At 34.0% G+C, this 18,734-nt stretch overlaps 1 protein-coding gene across 2 annotated transcripts in view; it reads left to right on the forward strand.

The window, feature by feature from the left end:
• CFAP20DC (CFAP20 domain containing) overlaps positions 1-18,734 on the forward strand; it is a 78,390-nt gene that overhangs the window by 10,417 nt on the left and 49,239 nt on the right. For both annotated transcript variants that reach the window (XM_075158456.1, XM_075158455.1), the window contains exons 5-7: positions 8,951-9,065; positions 11,954-12,110; positions 14,834-14,995. In XM_075158456.1, coding sequence (XP_075014557.1) covers positions 8,951-9,065; positions 11,954-12,110; positions 14,834-14,995 — 434 coding nt within the window. The remainder of the gene's footprint in view (positions 1-8,950; positions 9,066-11,953; positions 12,111-14,833; positions 14,996-18,734) is intronic.

The raw sequence follows: 18,734 nt of genomic DNA on the forward strand, positions 1-18,734 counted from the left end.
CCTCAGGTATTTTGTAGCTGTAAAGAAGAATATTCTCAAGAGCGTAATTTCTTGTTTCTTCTGACTTCTCCCCTTCAATAACTAAATAAGTTTCTCACATCTTTGTAAGACAAAAAAACTTCTGTTAAAAACCATAGGTTCAAAATTTGTCAATGGATGCATTTACCAAGGTGAGAAAGAAAGAAATGATGATGATGGGGCTGAATAAGCATCCTGAAACACTGAGGAAATTGCTTACTGGAGATCCAGGTGGCTAAGAAGTTGAATGTTGTCATCTTCAGTTATTTTGATCATAAACTTTCTCACAAGGTACTGTAAAAGGGATTAAGTTAAAAATAAAACCCATCACATCCTGCTAGAATTAAATCAGAGAAGGATAGCACGATATCTAATTCTGACCAATACATAAACTCTTAGATTCTGAATAGCCTACAAAGGTTGTGAACTGCTTGAAGGAGAACAAGAGAAGTTTTGATTTGTCAACAATGTAGGTAGAGAAGAGGTCACACTTCTCTTAATGTTACTGCGAGGCCTGTCTTTTGAAACTCCAATGGCAAAGCAAACCATGAGCTTTCTGCCAAGTTAATGCTTCAATAAGACACAGTAAAAAAAAAAAAAAACAGTAGGTTAATTAGAATATCATGTAGTTGTAATTACATTGAGGGTTTAAGGAGACGTCAATGTGGTATGAAAATCTACTTGAGTCAACCCTTCAGAGTATCCTTTTGGTTGATTGGAAGCCAGGATAGTTACTGTATGCCTTAATGTGACTGTTCATGTCTAAATAAATCTCATTTTTAAATTTGCTCACCTTAATTGTAGCCAGTTGCATTTGCATAGTGATCTTAGTTCAGAGGTGTTAATCTTCAACCCTTTAAGGAAAGGAAGTGAAGTAATGGTGGAGCCACTCCTTTTGCAGTTCAAAAAGGTAAGGAGTAAGGATTGTTTGTCTATAAAGAATACTGCTGGCGTGGTTGTGATCTGGTATACAGCAATAGTGATCATATATAAGAACAGAGTTAGTGAGGTGCACAATGGCTCAAGGGTTTCCAGCCTTATGCAGCAGCTGTGTCCGTATAGATATTTTTCTTGTATGTGCAATTACCATTTTAGAGGCAACATTAAGACTTCAGTTTATTCAAAAAGAAAATTCAGGGATAATGCCTCATAAAGTTTCATCTGTTTTGGGATTTATTCTTGATAGGAGGTGCAGCTACTTACATTTCAGCTTGCTTTTCTGAAGATACTTGCACACACATGATAGGATGTGCAGACGTTGAAGAAAATGACATGATCTGACTGGATACCTACAAGCTGTCCTGTGTTCCTAGCTACCAAAGAGTAGGGCATGGCACTGTTACAGATAAGGAGTAAAGCAAGTTATTTAAACAGGCAGCTGAATGCGCCTAGCAGTAAATGCTCCATAATACCAAATATATAGAGAGGCAGATTCTGCAAAAACTTTAAATTTAAATTGGAAAGATGGGAATTGTTTTCCATACCTTTATTCTTACCTTAACTAGGTATGATCCTTTTAAAGAGAAAAAATTCCCATATAGTTGGTCAAAATTAGAGTACATTCTTGTATTCTTTTCAGTCAGGTCTTTATTGGTAGGCTTTCACCATGAGCTCAGTACAGTTGACGATCCTTTCCTAAATCTTGCCACTAACATTCAGATATTTTGTTTTATTTTAAATTGGTAGGCAAAACCATTTCACTTGCTGTTCTGACCCTGAGGTGCTTTCATTCCCTTTTTACTTTCAAAGGGGATCAGAGCAAAAACAGAGATAAAATAATATAGCTTACTGGAACACTGTATCAATCTATTTCTTAAAGGGAGAGTGTGGTGGGTGTCTAATGGCATAGAAATTGATAAGAATGATTTTGTTACATCCTATAGGAAATTGAAAGATGGAGTTAGAAAAGAGTTACCAGCTTTTTCACTGTAAAGGTAAACTAGAATTTTAATTTTAGATAAAACTATTAAATTCTTCTGAATATTTAGTCACAAGTAAATTGAGGTTAGAGAAGAAGGAAAACTTAGTCACAGATTATGATAATCCAAGTAACATACTTAGTTTCAAACTAGAAGGAAGATGGTTTGAGTCAGATTCTGGGCCAGGTAAATTCAGTGGTCCTGAATTTAGGTTCTTGACTCAGCTATAAAAAAAGAACACTTTCAAAATAAACTTACAATTAATATTTGTCCATGGTGTGTCTTGATGCTTGTGACTTCTGTTAAAACATCCTAAATCTGGATGAGGTGTGATTGTCCTAATTAATGCCTTAAACCAGTATTTTCTAGTGTGCATCCTTCTGGTGATGTGATAAACTGTTCCAGGTAGTATTCAGCAACAGTTTCTATCTGCAGACCAGGAGCCAAGGCAGGAGGAGTCAATGTGGGAAGGCAGAACAAGCATGAAAGCAGAGGAGGACTGCTGACTAGATGATTAAGAATGGAAGGGGAGGTGGAGATCATTTTGGCAAGGAAGGGAGAGTGGAGGAAGGGGACCTTTTCTCTTTCTGTGCATCCGTCTCCTTTTGACTGATCACTTTGGGCCTGCTAGTGGATAGGTTATTCAGTATTACCATTTATCTAAAGACCAGAGAAACAGAATGATGAACAAAAATACATTTCTCAGACTTGTTTCAGAAATAGCATATTGCTTTCTCCTCAGACCCCAGCATACTTATCAGTCTGCCAAGCTCAAATTAGATACAATCTGTACAGTGAAGTAAACAGCTGTCATGAAAAGGAGTATTTCCTTCATCAGGCTGTTGTATCCTCTGAGGCTGATGTTACAGGATTTGTGTGGCTGTTGTAGCATCTGCAAATGAACAGCTAGCATAATTGCTTTTTATAAGTGCAGTTACAGGCAGTCTTAATTTAGTATAGCACAATACCTTTAGCTTAGTAGGCTGATGAAACCTTGTGTCCAGTCTGTACAGTTCCTGATTTTCCCACCCGTCACTTTAGTCCAAGATCAAGAACACTATCTTTCTGTGTTGCAAGACTCCTGCGTAAGTTTCAAAATGCCCTGAAAGTAATTATTTTAGCTGGTATCTAACTGGTTATTATTTTAACCAGTAACTTCATCTTTGTTTAAATATATCTTGGAGCCGTTGGAACTGATGGGAGAGATGCTTTGTTTTGTTAAGTTTTAACTTGCTAGGTAGTGAGTCTATTTTAACCTATCACATAATATGCTATTAAATGAATAGAGTAAATCTTATCATGGTGTTAGATGATGTCCTGGTGATATTACAGAATAAATTACTGTCTTTTAGGACTTTAGAGAGAAGAAAAGTACTAATTATGCGTATTTTGGTTGGTGGATCAATTTAAGTAACATGGAGTAAACTGAATTCTGTTTACGTTTGGTTGGTAGGGTTTGTTAGTCAGGATTTTCATATGCCAAATAAAGCAAATGCATGATCCAGTGTTAGCAAGAAAACTTAGTTTTGTCTTTTTAAAGGGCAGACTTCTTAGCAATTCTTAGTAATTAGAATAAATGGTTTAAATGTGAGAAATACGGCTGTACTTAAGAGAACTGTTACACATAGCAGGTGCGAATATAACCTTTTCTTTGTCTTTGTAAACATGAAAGGACAGATTGTCTCTTTAGAATAGATAAATTCATGGAAAGAAAAACAAAGTGGAAAGAATTACAGCCAATAAACTAAAGAAAAGAACCAACAAAATTAGTTGCAGGCATAAATAACTGCATTATAAGGGTAACGTGTGGATTCTTGAAAAGAAGCAGGCACTAAACTTTCCATGTATTAATACGCATTAGAGTACTTTGTACTGAACAAATTAAAAACTATTTTCTAGAATTACAGTTTTCTAAATGATTTGGCACAGTTAGCCATGCCTCAGAGGAACATACCACCATGCCTTAAAATAGAATTTACTAAATACTTGAAAATAAAAAAAGATGAGCTCATTTCAAAACCAAGGATGTTAAAATTTTGATAGAAGTTTCTAGAATGTTATGAATATTAATGACCACTTCCAGAACTATTTTTGAAACGTGAAGTTCTAAGAGTAATGAAATTTTCACAACAAATTGTTCTTGATCAGTGAAAATGCCAGGTCATTTCTGAAGTTGGAGAATTGATTGCCAATATGTCAGTATCTTGTAGGGAGAGCTCAGGAATCACCAGTTCTTCGTAATTGCTCATATTTGGAAAGTTTTTCAATTCTAGTAACCAGATCTGATGATTCTGTTTTTGTACCTGCCACCTATATTACTGCCTTTTTATGGATACTGTTTAAGGGGACTTTGATGTGTGTTTTCCGTAATTCTCTCCAGAAAAACATTATCAACAGAAAATTCCGGTATATAAAAACGAAGTTGGTTCTTCACAACTCGTTCCCTAGGTCTAGGTGACATATCAATCTTCCTGATTTCTTATTTTGTAGAGATTTGATTGATTGGCAACATAACTAAGTCTGGTTTTGTGAGGGCAGAATACAGTGCTGTGGATTTTAGATGATCAGGCAGCCAGTTCAACAATGTAGTATCTGCCACGAGACAAATTTACAAATAGCGCATAAAATAAAACATACATGAAGTACAGACTGCTCCTGAATAAGGAAACTTAAGAAGCTGTAAGCATGGCAAATCAGCTGACCATTGCTATTCCTTTGGTTTTCTATCTTTAAAATGGAGATGATGATGATACTATCTAATGTTTCTGAAGCACATACTTCTGAAGCACATATGGAGAAAATGGCACTACAATTGCCAAGTACTAATATACTAACATACTGATAGTTAAGCTTTACAAGAGGATTCTATCTGGATTTTGACCAGGATACAAAGATTTCCATTAACAATAAATTGTATGAGAGTTGCTCTTTGCTTAGCAACATCAATGAAATACCTACTTTCATGTTTGGTAAACTTCCAGTTTAAGTCATTTATAAGGAAAAAAATACTTTCATTTTAAGAACAAGTGAGCCTGATAAATGAAGCATCCCTTCAACAGTCCAGCATAATTTTTTCTAAGTTCATTTTAAGCCTTGAATTGAACATTAACAAACAGTTATAAATTATTATACATACAGAAGCAAAGTGAATAGGTAATCTGAGAAGATGAGTTTATCTGTACTCTTGGGTGGTTGCTACCATTTACTTGCAATCTCACTATAGTTACCATTGTGAGGAGAATAGTCAATCAAAGTTGAAAATACAAAATAAAATTGAAAATTGAATTGGAAGGTAATTTTACTTTCAAATGGTTTGCAAATGTAGATGTTAAGTGTGAAATGAATGCAGTTAATGACCATAGCTGGGAGAGTTATGCACCTGCTGATCACAGGAATATTATTATAAATGAGGTTGATTTTCCTGTTGACTACCTCATTTTTCTCAACATAGTCTCATTACTTTTCTATAACATGTCTGACCCTTAGATATAAATACTCAAGCACAGACATAAAAATAAGTTAACTCATATATAGATTTTTTTAATGCATCTTTGAAAATCAAGATGTGTGCTGCAGATGTTTCTTGCCTTTAACATAGGTTGTGCTTTTTGATAACAGGAAAAAAAAAAGGTTGAGTTTCACCACAAGTACTCTTGAGTCATTTTACAAGTGAGAGTTCTAATGTTCTAACTTGGGTTGTCTGAATTATTTCAGAAAAGAGTTTCATCAGACCCTTGTTTTATTTTCCAAGAAGCAATGTAACTGATAAGTCTGAAAGTTACACCAACTCTCAAATAATTATCTTCCTTCTCCCAGGAAATAAATTATTTTACAGAATTTTAAGAGCATCTTCTTTCTTCAATTTTGCCTGTTCTTCAAATGTTTCGCCTACTTCTGCCTGTAGAATATAAGTATTTTTATTGTTTTAAATTTATTTACTGAAATAAATTTAAAACTTCTTTAGGTGTGATTATAACTATATATCTAATGTTTTCTGCTTCTTTACATACCATCACAAAAAACATCTAATTTTAGATTTATATGACAGTGATATAAATGTGTGTATTGCTATCTAAATGAATGTGTCCTTATTGCACTTCGGAATGTAACTGAGCTGTACACTTACTAATGGCCTTTTTATTGTTAAGGTACCTAATATTTTTCAGGAGGGAGAAAGATAAAACTATTCATATAAAAATAAATAATAAAATTTAAACATATTGAACTAATATTAATTCAATCTCAGTTCAACTTAAGTTTTTATTGCCAGTTGTTTGGAGATATGTATGACTTAAGTCTAGGCTCCTACTGCTTTGTTGTAGCATCATTTAAAGCAACATTCTCCATTGAGAATTACAGTTTGAGTTTCAGCAGGAGTAGTATTTTTATTTGTGTTTCAGCACTCAGGTTGCTGCAACTACCTGGTTCCTCAGCCCAGTTGCTCAGCTCTACAATAACCAGGAGATCTAGGGGAGTTTCAAGCAACCACTACTCCAATTCTTTGAAGTTCTTTGGTGCCTCAATTTCTTAGCACTTCTGAACATGAAGATTCAGAACAGAGTGGAGAGTTTCTGAAAACTACATCCATAGATTTTTCATCAAAGGGTATATGAGAAGCAAAGTGATGGATAGAACTAAGCCTTGATCTGGGGTACAGGCTTAGCTATGTGGCCAACTTGCTGATGATCTTAGGTGAATTATTTCACATCTTGCCTAAATTTCTTCAAAAGCAAGATCAAGCCCAGAATGCTAGCATTCTAAGACACTTTGAGGTCTTCTGATGAAATCACTTTTCAAGGACTTGATGATATTATTCATCCATCCATAAATATATGTGCAGCTGATACTGAAATCTGCTATGTCAAACAACAGCAGTGGTGAGGATATAATGTTCTTCCCCCAGCACAATAGTGAAATTTCTGCCTTTGAAGTGCATGTGATTTATGAGAAGAACTGCTAGTCTTTCAAAATGAAACAGCTAGTAGACTCTTCCACTTTGTTTTGATTTGCCCACCCATGTTATGGGGATTAATAGATTAAAGAACAGATTGTCTGCAAGGGAGAGGAAGGAATCAACAAGTTCTGGAAATCTGATGGATTTTGTTTGCTTTGCATGATGGTCTTAATGACTATGGGGAAACAAGAAGGTGGTCCTGTGTTTTTATCGCCTGTACTAGTAAAACCTTTTGATGTTTACATACTTGCAGTGTATTTTGTACTGTCCTTGGTTGAACTCTTGAATTGCCAAAAATAGCTAAAGTATGTAACTTGCTCCAGAGTTAATGCCTGCCTAAGTTGACCTAAGGAATCCTAAGAACATTTCAGTGTGTTTATCTGCAAATTTTGGGTGACAACATTTCATTAGTTAAGCTACAAGTAGTCCTTACTAATGAAAAAGTGTTTTCAGTAATTAAAAAAAAAATTTACAGGGCACTCTCACAATTTTAAAGCAAAACCCAACATTTAAATATAATGATTATGAGTAATTATTGTTAACAACACTGATTAGTGACAGAAAGTTGTTTATTGTAATTATTTGTCATCTTCTCAGAGGGGCTGCTAATTACAGAGAAACACCCATCTGTTAGAAATAGGCTTGTTCAAAAATAATAGGTAAGTTAATCGTTATTTCCCCATACAGATTGCAGCCTTTAAAGTAATGCCTGTTCTCTGGTATAATGAGGTAGGACTGCTGGGAGATATCAAGGTTGTGCTGCTGTTGTGGTTTAACCCCAGTAGGCAGCTAAGCCACACACAGCTGCTCTCTTACTCCCTCCGGAGGGGAATGAGGGAGCGAATCACAAGCGTAAAAGTGAGAAAACTCGTGGGTTGAGAAAAAGATAGTTTAATAGGTAAAGCAAAAGCTGCACGTGCAACCAAAGCTAAATAAGGTATCTGCTATTTCCCATTGGCAGGTAGGAGGTGTTCAGGCATCTCCAGGAACACAGGGCTTCATCACACGTAATGGTTACTTGGGAAGACCAACACTGTAACTGAACTTCCCCCCTTCCTCCTTCTTCCCCATGGCTTTTATTGCTGAGCATGATGTCATATGGTATAGGATATCCCCTTGGTCAGTTGGGGTCAGCTGTCCCAGCTGTGTCCCCTCCCAACTTCTTGTGCACTCCCAGCCTACTCGCTGGTGGGGTGGGGTGAGAAGCAGAAAAGGACTTGGTGTTGTGTGAGCACTGTTCAGCAATAACTAAAACACCCCTATGTTATTAACACTGTTTTCATCCAAATCTAAAACATAGCACTATAAAAGCTACTCCGAAGAAATTTAACTCTATCCCAGCCAAAACCAGTACAGCTGCTCACAAGAGTTAAAGGAAACAGAATATAAAAAGGAGCCTCTTTATCAGTTTAAAGGAAACCTAATCTTTGTGATCATGGCTGTGGTCTGACTCTATTAGAAATGTTCAGATTCGGTGTCCTTGATGTCATTGTGAGATGACCTGAATAGTGAGCAATAAACTTCTGTATTATAATTCACATTTGAAGATATGTGCTCAGAAAGTAAAACAGACAGACACAATGTCTCATGTCTATCTTTAAGCTGACAAAGAGTCTATATAAAATGTCAGAGGCATTTTTAGGAAAAGAAAGCAAATAGTGTTTTTCTAGTTAGCAGGTGACAGTGTGTCCCAAGATAACACAAGCTCAAGGGGCAGAAACAAGTGTGATTATTAAAGGCTACTGGGTTTCTCAGTTAGTACAAATTGAATTCTTTCATAGTCTGAAGGGCTATGGAAATCTAGTGAAGAGTGTAGACTGTTGAAATAAAATTAGCATGTAAAGTGATTTTGTATATGCAGGAATATAGCCACAAAGTTCGAATTTGAGAAAGAAATCTCATTACTCATCTTGTAAAAGAAGTAATTCTTAAATTCCATATTTGCTATCACTGATATGAAGGTTCTGCATATGAATAGGTTTTTTGTGATTGCCCAAAGATGCTGGATTATTGAATTGACAAAGATCTGTTCCATTCTCTCCTACTTTTTCTTTTATAGGATAACTGATTTAGGAAATATTAAAAGAAGATTGTATTTATCAACGGTCCACAAGGAGTTGTCTGTAACCCCTCTGCATGCAAAAATTCCTCTGTTTACGATCAAGCGCAAAATAGTAGGTACCTTGGGAATATTCATTGAACTGTGGTTTAGCACGCTTTTTTATCAGAAATGTTTTATGTAAGTTTATAGACCTGTTGAAATTACTGTTTGGTTTAGAATTCAGTTCCTGCTGATTCAAGATACGTCCCCTCTACTGGATGGTATCAGAAACACTTAATACTACTACTCTTCTACCCTTCTTCTAACCTTAGGAGTTCATTCCCATTTTCCAAGATTAATGCTGTTTGTTATGTGTTTATCTCTCACTTCTGCTGTCTATTCAGCCTTTGTAAAGTTCTCTGTGTCCCTGATACTTCTTCATTGTAGTGCTCCTGTTCATGTGTACCTTCTCCTGTAGTGACCTTTTATTGCATTCGCTGGACCTGCAGGTAGACTGTAGCTGATGGCTACTTTTATGTGCTTCAGGTTCTTCCAGATTCTGGTATATGTAAAACCATTTATATGTCTGATGAAAATAAAACAATAGCCATCAGCTTCTCCCTGTTCCCCTCTCCCATGCCCAGCCACAACATATGGTAATAGTTGTCAGGATACAAAACCTGATGGTTACCATTCAACCTTGTAAAGACTCAAATACTGCTTTAGAAAATCATTTCGAGATGAGAACAGTTAGATTTCAAATATTTTTGAATATAACTATGCACCAAGAGAACTACAGAACAGTATACTAAGCAGCTGTGGATTTAAGGCTAGACATGAGAAAGAATATTTTACAAAAACTTCTGAAGTTATTACTTCTTTTAAGATTGTTTAGGTGAAGGCAGCTGTGATAATTTTAGATTTCAGGAGTTTTCTGCTTTGTGGGAAGAACTGGTTGGATTTTTTCCAAATGAATATGCATCAGATCATACCCCTGAAGTTGCCATTAATTCAAGATCCACTGAAATGAAATTATTTTTCTTTAGTATAATTTCAGTTAGTTGGTTTTGGTGTTAGACTAGCACAAATGTTTCAGGATTAAAATATGCATTAATGTACACCTAGTTAAATTCAATCAGAATATGAACTTCAGTTATGTATTTTAATTTACATAATAAAACATTAATCAGAGATCTAAATGCTCTGATCAGTTATAATGACAAAATATTTTAATAATCTTAACACTTGACCAACCTTAAAGAGTAGGTCTGTATTTCTTAATATATCTGAATACATATCTGTTTTCTTTTAAATGGTTACTGCCTTTTTATTGTTGCTTTTACTTAAAGGAGGGACTATGCTGCTTTCAGTGATTAGATAGATCTTTTACATGGGTCTGATAGTTTAACTTACTGTGTATGCAAGCTGATAATTTTTATCAGTATGATTGGTTGTGAATAAGGATATAATGTTTTTTGTTCTATCCGTAGAACATAGTTTACATTTTCATATGCTAGCTTCCTGTATTGTATTCTTACACATGATGCTATTTTTCAACCTCAGCAATAGAAATATCAGTTATAATTAAATACTGCATTTTCCATTCCATTGCTTGGTATCTTCAAAACAAGTATTCTTTTCCTTCCAAAATTTCAGACTTAGAAGCTGAATAGTAATGTATGGACCTAAATTTTTTCTCAAAAAATGTTTACTATTTAGTATTTAGAAACTAGTAATTTTACCTTGACTTTATAAGGAAATGAGGCATATACAATCATTATGTCTTAGTATTCTTCTCCCTTAATAAAACTTCAACCCATTGGTCAACTAAATTTTACACGTGAGTAATCATATCAAATATATTACAGTTTTGCAAATTTTATGAAAATGGTTGCATTTCTGCTCAAGGCCATCTCTGTTTATTTCCCAATTATAGAAGATATGTTAGCATCAGCTCATCCCTTACTAGATGTCAGAATCGATGAGGAGAAGAATTGTTAGGAACACCAGAACTATGACCATATGTGTTTTTAAACATCAGAGACTTTAAATGGAAAACATAAAGCCACAAGAAAACATATTTTGTTAGTTCTTCTGCTTGTGGTATTACTTGGTTTATATGAAACTTCTTTTTTTTCTAGGAGGATAATGGAATTATAATATGGTCCACATGCAAAATAGATACCTGTAACTGCTCATTTCTGTATTATAAAAAACAGCAATATACAAGAGTTGAATTAAGTGGAAAAAACTTGAAACTGAGAGATTTTAAAGAACTACTGCAATACTGCAGGAGAGTGTAGCAGATTGATGTTAGTGTTTTAACAGTTTTTCCTGGAACAAATGGAATAATCATCTAATGAGAATTAAAATATGTATTTAAGTAGGATCTTTAGCAATCTAGGCAGTTGTCATTATCTGATTTGCCTTTTAGAAATGTCTTATCAGGAATGGTTAACATTTATTATAAACAAGAAGTAGTTTTAAGATGTTATGATACACTGGGGTCTTGTCCATACTAGAAATTTGCCTGATAGTTTTCGGTGTGGAAGGGGTGCAAGCTTTGCAGAGGTCCTTTTTTTATGAATCTCAGAAAGAAATCATCAAAGAATCTCCAATATAGCCTTTAGAGCACTTAAGCTGCAATAACTTTAACTTATGAAGTAATATTGAATAACATTTCCCGTGGTCCCCCTCCCCCCCACACCCCCCGAAAATCTTCAATAAATATACTTTCTCACAGGTTAGCTGCAAAACATATTGTGGATATGCTAGGTAATACAGCTTACTTGGGCTGGCAGTCACTAGGTCATATGTACTGATTTGTTTGTATAAATAATTGTTGTAAGTGCAAAAACAGCAATATCTTTTTTAATATCAAAATGTTATGCATTGTGAAATCACAGCCTGTGAGTATCTAATACTCCACAGAGACTGCATTTATAGAGAACTATACACTAATACTCTTCTGCAATGATTAGTGTTTGGGTTTTATTAAAGAGTATTGTTTCTCTTTTCTAGTGGTGCAATATGTGTATTGACTTGGTAGCATTCACCAGTGAAATATTCAGAGGAGCTGTCTTCCAGTCTTTGGATGGAATTAGTATTTCAGCTAACTGTAAACTGAGAAAGATCTTCACTTTAAAATCCAAGCCTCAAGATACAGCTGAGGAAGATGGTGTGTTATAATTACTATGTAGTCTTAATCATAACTGTTCATATAAAATCAAAAGCTTCTTAGTCATCAGATTGGAAATTTGAAAGATTACATAATTTCATGAAAATCAAAGTGGTAGTACAGCATATTAAATCTGCAAGTGTTGGACTTTAGGCGACTAATTAAATATATGTGTACTCTGTTTTAAACATTGACTTTCTTAGAAGTATTTATTGAAGAAATTCTGGCAAGATTTATCAAGTAGAGGATTTTAATTGTTTTAATTGTTTTAACTGGGTATCATTGTTTTAATGAGGGTATCTTATGCTAATAGAAATCAGGTTTTGGCAAACGAGGGTGTCTGAAAGGAAAGAGAAATACTTAAACTTAGCAGCATTTGCTGTTTGTTTTATTAATTTTGGACATTAGCAGCTGATGAAAGATGACGTCTTTAAATAATCCAAGACAAAACGGTAACAAAACAGTATTATATGAAACAGACCTATGAAACTATCATAAACACCTCTCTGATCTTTAGTCCATTTATCCTAATGTGTCCTTATTCATTGGGAAAGTAATATTGGTGGTGAACTGAAAAATGAGAGATTACGTTTGCAATAGGGCAGGATATTGGTCAAAGGTTTACCAGTCTCCAAATTAGCATCATAATCCTGAATCATTATTTTCCAAGGGAGAGAACTTCATTCCTCACTGATATTTGCAGTAATAGAGGAGGAATTGAAAAAGCACAGCTAGCACTTTCTTATTTTAGAGGAACCCTAGGTATAGTTCAGCTTCAATTTCATTCAAATTTTCGTTTTGTGGCTTTTAAAGAACGCATCTGAAAAAAGGGTTCTGGTTTCTGAAGGAGGTATAGCTGTGTAAGTGTAACAAAAAGTATCCTCCATTTGGAAAACCTAAACCAGTAAGGGAGAGTATGTGATCATTGTGATTACTCCTCTTATTTTTGTTGGTGAGGTTGGAAAAAAAAATAATTCAAAAAATTACTACAGAAAGAATCTGGTAAATTCTCAGCAGAAACAGTAGTTAGAGGCCTCACTGGCTTTAATTTAATTTAATTCCGTTGGTGCACTGTTTTCTCTCTTCCATTCTAAACAATTTTTGAAATGTGCATAAATGTTCTAAATGAGTTCCAGAATTCCAAAATGTAGTTAACATAATGAGTAGACAGCTTTAATAAACTGTATGCATGGTAAAATATTGCACTTTTAATTACTGGATTGTCAATTCTATGATTATTACACAGCTGTGGGCATTAGGATTTTCCGTATGCTTATGAATTCCCTTATCTAGGCAAGTCTTAAAATTACGTTACAGCTTAAGGTTTGGCTGTATTAAAATAACTCTATACTTCATACCCAATTCCAGAAAAACAATAGTAGTTTTTTGTTATTATTAATTAACTTTCAGTTAACAATCATGATTTGATAAAGCTTTTTTCCTGTCAGATGATTGGACCAGTTAGTTGAGCTCCACCAAATACAATGACATTGCAACTTGTAATGAGGGTCGAGTTCTTTGCTTAAACCTCCTTTAGTGGTAGGAGTGTGATTTCAAGGTGCAATGTGTGTGTTATTCTTTCTTAATAGCTCGTATACAGTATGTTTTGCATTCTTAAAATGATAGCGAGTGGAATGGAGAAACCCCATATACTAAGAAATTATTTCTGTATGAGATCATTGAGGTAGAAGAGGAAAGAATTCATCTTCACTGCCCCATGATATTGGGGCATGTAAGCTTGATAATATACCTAGTTTCTGGTTTCCATAGTAATCCTGAGGTTACGTATGGGTTTTTTGTCACTAAGTGTTGTCTTACAGCGGTAAATAATGTACCGGCTTGGTGAAAAAATGGTTGAAAAAAATATGTCCACTACTGAAATATAACATGGGACGCTTGAATTTTTCTGTTAGGATCTCAATTCTTGATCCATTATTCGTTTTTGGTTTGGGGGTTATGTTTTCCTCTTCTTATCCTTGGAAAAGAGGCTAATATTCATTACCTTACTATATTCAAGTCTTATAAAATTTGGACTGAATTTGCATCAGAACATCAGGAATGGTTCCGACTCTTAATACCTTTCTTCGTAGAGAATAACTTTCATAAACTCAGTCTATATTGATTATCAAAGGGAAAGCAGAGACAATCAGATCACATTCTACTAGTGCCTGGTGTCACAAGAATAGATAGGTTGACAGCTTTTTAGTTTATTATGAAAGTGTAATGGTGTCCAAAGTTTGGAATTAAAGTTTGTCAAATTCTTTATTTGCATGTATAGGACTTCTCTATTTGCTACTTCAGTCCCACTGATATCAATACTATTTTCAGATGTTCATTTTGTCTGAAAATCAGTATATCAATATTAGAATTAAAGCTGAGCTGTAATAAAAATTAACAAAGTGTATTTTGTGATTCTGTTTTGCTTGTTCACTTGCCAAATCAAAGAAGTTGATTTACTATGGCTATGCCAGCCATTGGTGCATATTTTGTAGTTTAAATGCATTAAAATTTTTTGGCCTAAAAAAATACACAATATCATTTTAAAATTTACATGCTTATTGACTTAAAAGTGAACAATTGCAGCAATTTTTTTAAATGACCATAATATATTAAATTATTATAACATATGAACTAAAGTATATGTAATCTAACAAATAATGTAAGTCAAATTTAATTCCATTGTGTCATTTGAGTGAAGTAAAGCTCATGTTTTTTGATTCTAGATATGTGTGTTCCATTTATGCCATATGAGCCCACAGATGTTATTCCTCGAATCTGCCAGCTAAATACAGATGTGCCACAAGTTACACAATTGCTGAACCTGACTAAAATTCACAAGCCAGAAATAAAATGCAGGAGATATCCTGTAACAGTGCAAGAAACAGGTATTCTGTTGTATTAAAATACTGTGAATATGATCTATACAGTATGTGTACAAATAATGGATTTTTTTGTAAAAGTGCATGTTAAGAGTTCCAGTGTCTTAAAATAAAACATGACAACTCTTGCATAGCTGTAATATCATGAGCGCATAGACACATGTCTGTTCTATAGCTTCAGAGATCTATGTGCAGCCTGAACAATTCTAATTCAAGCATGGGATTTATAATAACAATATTTGAGGTATGTCTTCTGAATGTACATTGAAGTGTGGCTCTTCAGCTGTTACACTTCTTTTAAAGTATATTTACATTAATGAAACTCTTTTAACAGTATGACCACGCATAGTCTCCTCAGCTTATACTCTGAAAAAAGAAATCTTGTCTTATTGGTGTCTTGGAGTTATTGGTATGTTTCTGTAAGCTAGAAGATAATAAAACATATAATTTGACTTTGACAGCATTGCATAGAAGAGATTTATTAAAAAAGCTAGGCAGTCATGTGCCAAGATACAAACTATTGAGTTGGATAAAAACTAAGAGACAGAAAGCAAACAGAGGATCAAATTTTAATTTTTTTCTAGAGCTGAAGGCTAACAGCAGGAGGCCTCAAAAGTTTTTTGCTCTAGGCTCCGTATTGTTTATTATAGTTATGAATAATCTCAAAGGAGAAGTGAATAATGTGGGAGTAAAATTTTCATATAGTATAGATACTGGGTTAGTAAAGAGAGGGACTTCAGAGAGTTTTAAACTTGTAAGATGGGCAATGTGAAATTGCTTAAATAGACTTGGGTTAGACAATTGACTGCTTTTTACTAAAACTGCTCTTTTGCTTTAAAACTGTGTATTGCTTCCTACCTACAGTAAAGTCAATAGCAATATTTCACTAAGGCAAATGTCTTTACAATCCTTAATGTTTTGATTCAAGACAATGAATATCTCTTTAAAACAATTTTGTAAGGAGATAGATTGTCATTAAATAACAGGAATAGAATAAGAGACATAGATTGTTTGTGTTCATTAATGGAACTCTGTAGTTGTAAAATTATTCATGAACAGTAGTGATCTTAAGGTAACTATGTAAAGGATGAAATAAAATTTGCATCTATTGACAGGTTTTTTTGTGGTTGAACAAAATCAGTATTTTTAAATCAGTTGTTGAGTTTTGAAGACATCAGCTGCATTTCCAATGAGGAAATAGATCAATGTAGAAAAAGCCCATATTTTTCATTAGTAGTACATTTCATTGATTAGAATTCTAAACATATCAAAAATATAATTTCCTCACTCCCAGGATATTACTGGTTTTGTAAATCCAGTTGCATATAACTAATCTGTATTTTTTTTTTAAAAAAAAAGTTATTCTGCATATTCATTTGTAACAGTAAATATCCTGCAATATGTGCAAGCACTTCTTAAAAAAGAGGGTTATAATGGATTTTAGAATGAGAATATTTTGGGTGGTCTGATTCATGTCCTTCATGGAGATATGATAATTTCGCCCCTTTTGAAATGTTGAATTGATTGTTATTTTCACCTTAAACTTGAGAAATACATAAACTTCTTACTGCTAGAGCTTAGAAAAATACACAGGTGAAATCTCTGTCTGTAGGCAGCCTCTTTCCTCTACTCTTTAGTTACATTATTATTGGCTTCTGTATGAGATACAAGACTAAGCCTTTAATTTGGCCCATATAACAATTGCAATGTCTTACTGAAGTTTTTCATTTTCCCCTTACTCTGTACCACCTTCTATGAGTCATTGATACATCATGCTAAAACAGGGTAGTAGAACATCTTTTGAGAAGGAAGTAGGTCTGAAATAGCTTAGAAGTGGGTCTGAACAAGCAAATTAGATAAAGAATCCATTTCCAATACATCTTCATCAGTGTAGGCAATGTTAGAAGTGGTGCTTCCTTCCTTCCTAGGTGAGAAAGGTACATTTTTATTCCGCTGTTTTTAGTACTTTCTCAGTCTTGAGGATTCTCATCTTTAGTGTTTGAATTCAGTGAATAATCATTTCCACCATTTCTGTTAAAATGCTCTGGAAATGCATGTGCAAAGTATTGACCAAAGGACTAAGATAAATTGCAGGGAATGATAACTACTGGTGAAGTTTCATATTATAAAAGACAAGAGTAGTACAGCCAACAATAGTATTTAAGGTGTAGCATCTCATGAAACTCTAAAGAAAAATAAACTTTGAAAGAAGTATTTCTTTGATAACAACCTTGATAATATGAAAGGTTTAAGAAAACACTTTTTAAACTTTTCTTCTGCTTTTACTGGAATATGAAAAAAACAACTCATGAAGATTTTATCCTCACTAAGCTACCATGCTGATGCTTTTTTTTGCTCTCTCTTGATATACCTCATTAGTAAAGGCAGTCTTTGTTCTACAGCAGCTGAAATGAATTGGAGGGGTTTAAAATTTTTGCTTAGAGTAATACCCTTCATACAGTTACTTATTTAAATTACATTCAGCTTCTTTTTACATGCAAATACCATTTTTGTAATATTAAAGGGTAAATAATATTTTTAGAGTATTAATGCCCTACAAATAGTCAAGCCAAAGTTCTGTTGTGAAGTTTGGTTATAAGTTTGCTTTTGAAATAGCAGAGGAAACTCTGGAATTCAGTTTCCCAGTGACTGTATTAAAAAAATCAATACTTCTTGGCTGGATCATCGAAATACGAGGGACTATAAAACTTAAATTAGTACAATAGTGTGAATTATATATCTAAACAGAAAAATGAATGTTCATTTAAAACAAGACTCAGGTTTTACCGTCGGGACTACGAAGATATATAGCCCTTAGGTATATATAGTAAACTGATAACATCCCTGACCTGCATGAAAATGAAATGTCTTCAGTTTAAGGTTTAATCTTTATTTTTAATCCCATCTAACAACATAGCATGTGTTCTTCCAGACATGCTTTTCAAATTTCAGAAGTTGGCCTTCTTGAAAATGGAAGTTTTGGTATGTTTAAGTACAATTTAATTGGAAAATGTTCTTTTTATTCACTAAACTTTTTGTTTATTTGATAATCAAAAGCCCAGATTATTTTTAGTATCATCACTTTCAATTACACATTATTTCATTATGCCATCAACACACTGTTATGTGTAGATGTCGGTAATTAATTGCAATCAATTAATGTGTTCATAAAGAGAGATTTTCATGCAAATCGGCTTTTATAATTGGAGCTAACAACATCCCAAGGTAGTCAGCAGATGAAAGAACTTGATGTTAAACCAAGACAGGTCATCTAATCTTGTGAAATGGCAGCTGTTAGCAGCAACCAAATGTCACATCAAGAAAAAGGGAAGAAGGTAATGGCAGAAAGTGGCTTCTTTTGTGCTTATTAGTACAGGAAATTATGATATTTGGTGACTAATGCATGATCTTTTTTTTCATTTCCTTGATGACACAGGAAATAAAGCTGGTTTATGAAGGTGTCAGATCTCTAAAGTGAGATACCAATTTAACACTGAAGTTGTAGCAAGAAAAAAATCTTCAGACATTGTAAATTTTAACTGTAAATTAATGTGAAGATACCCTTTTTTATCAGCTCTGGAAAGGAGAATTCATTGGCATTCTTGGAGAATTAAAAAAGAGGAAAATAGATATTACATGCAGTTCTGCAACCCTGGTGATAAAATTAATACGTCACCATTTTACTGTCTTTCCTTTTTAAATTTTTTTCAGAACATTCACCTGCATTCCATGTTTACTTTTTGTT

The sequence above is a fragment of the Calonectris borealis genome, chromosome 10, assembly GCF_964195595.1.
Source record: "Calonectris borealis chromosome 10, bCalBor7.hap1.2, whole genome shotgun sequence".
Taxonomy (NCBI): Eukaryota; Metazoa; Chordata; class Aves; order Procellariiformes; family Procellariidae; genus Calonectris; species Calonectris borealis.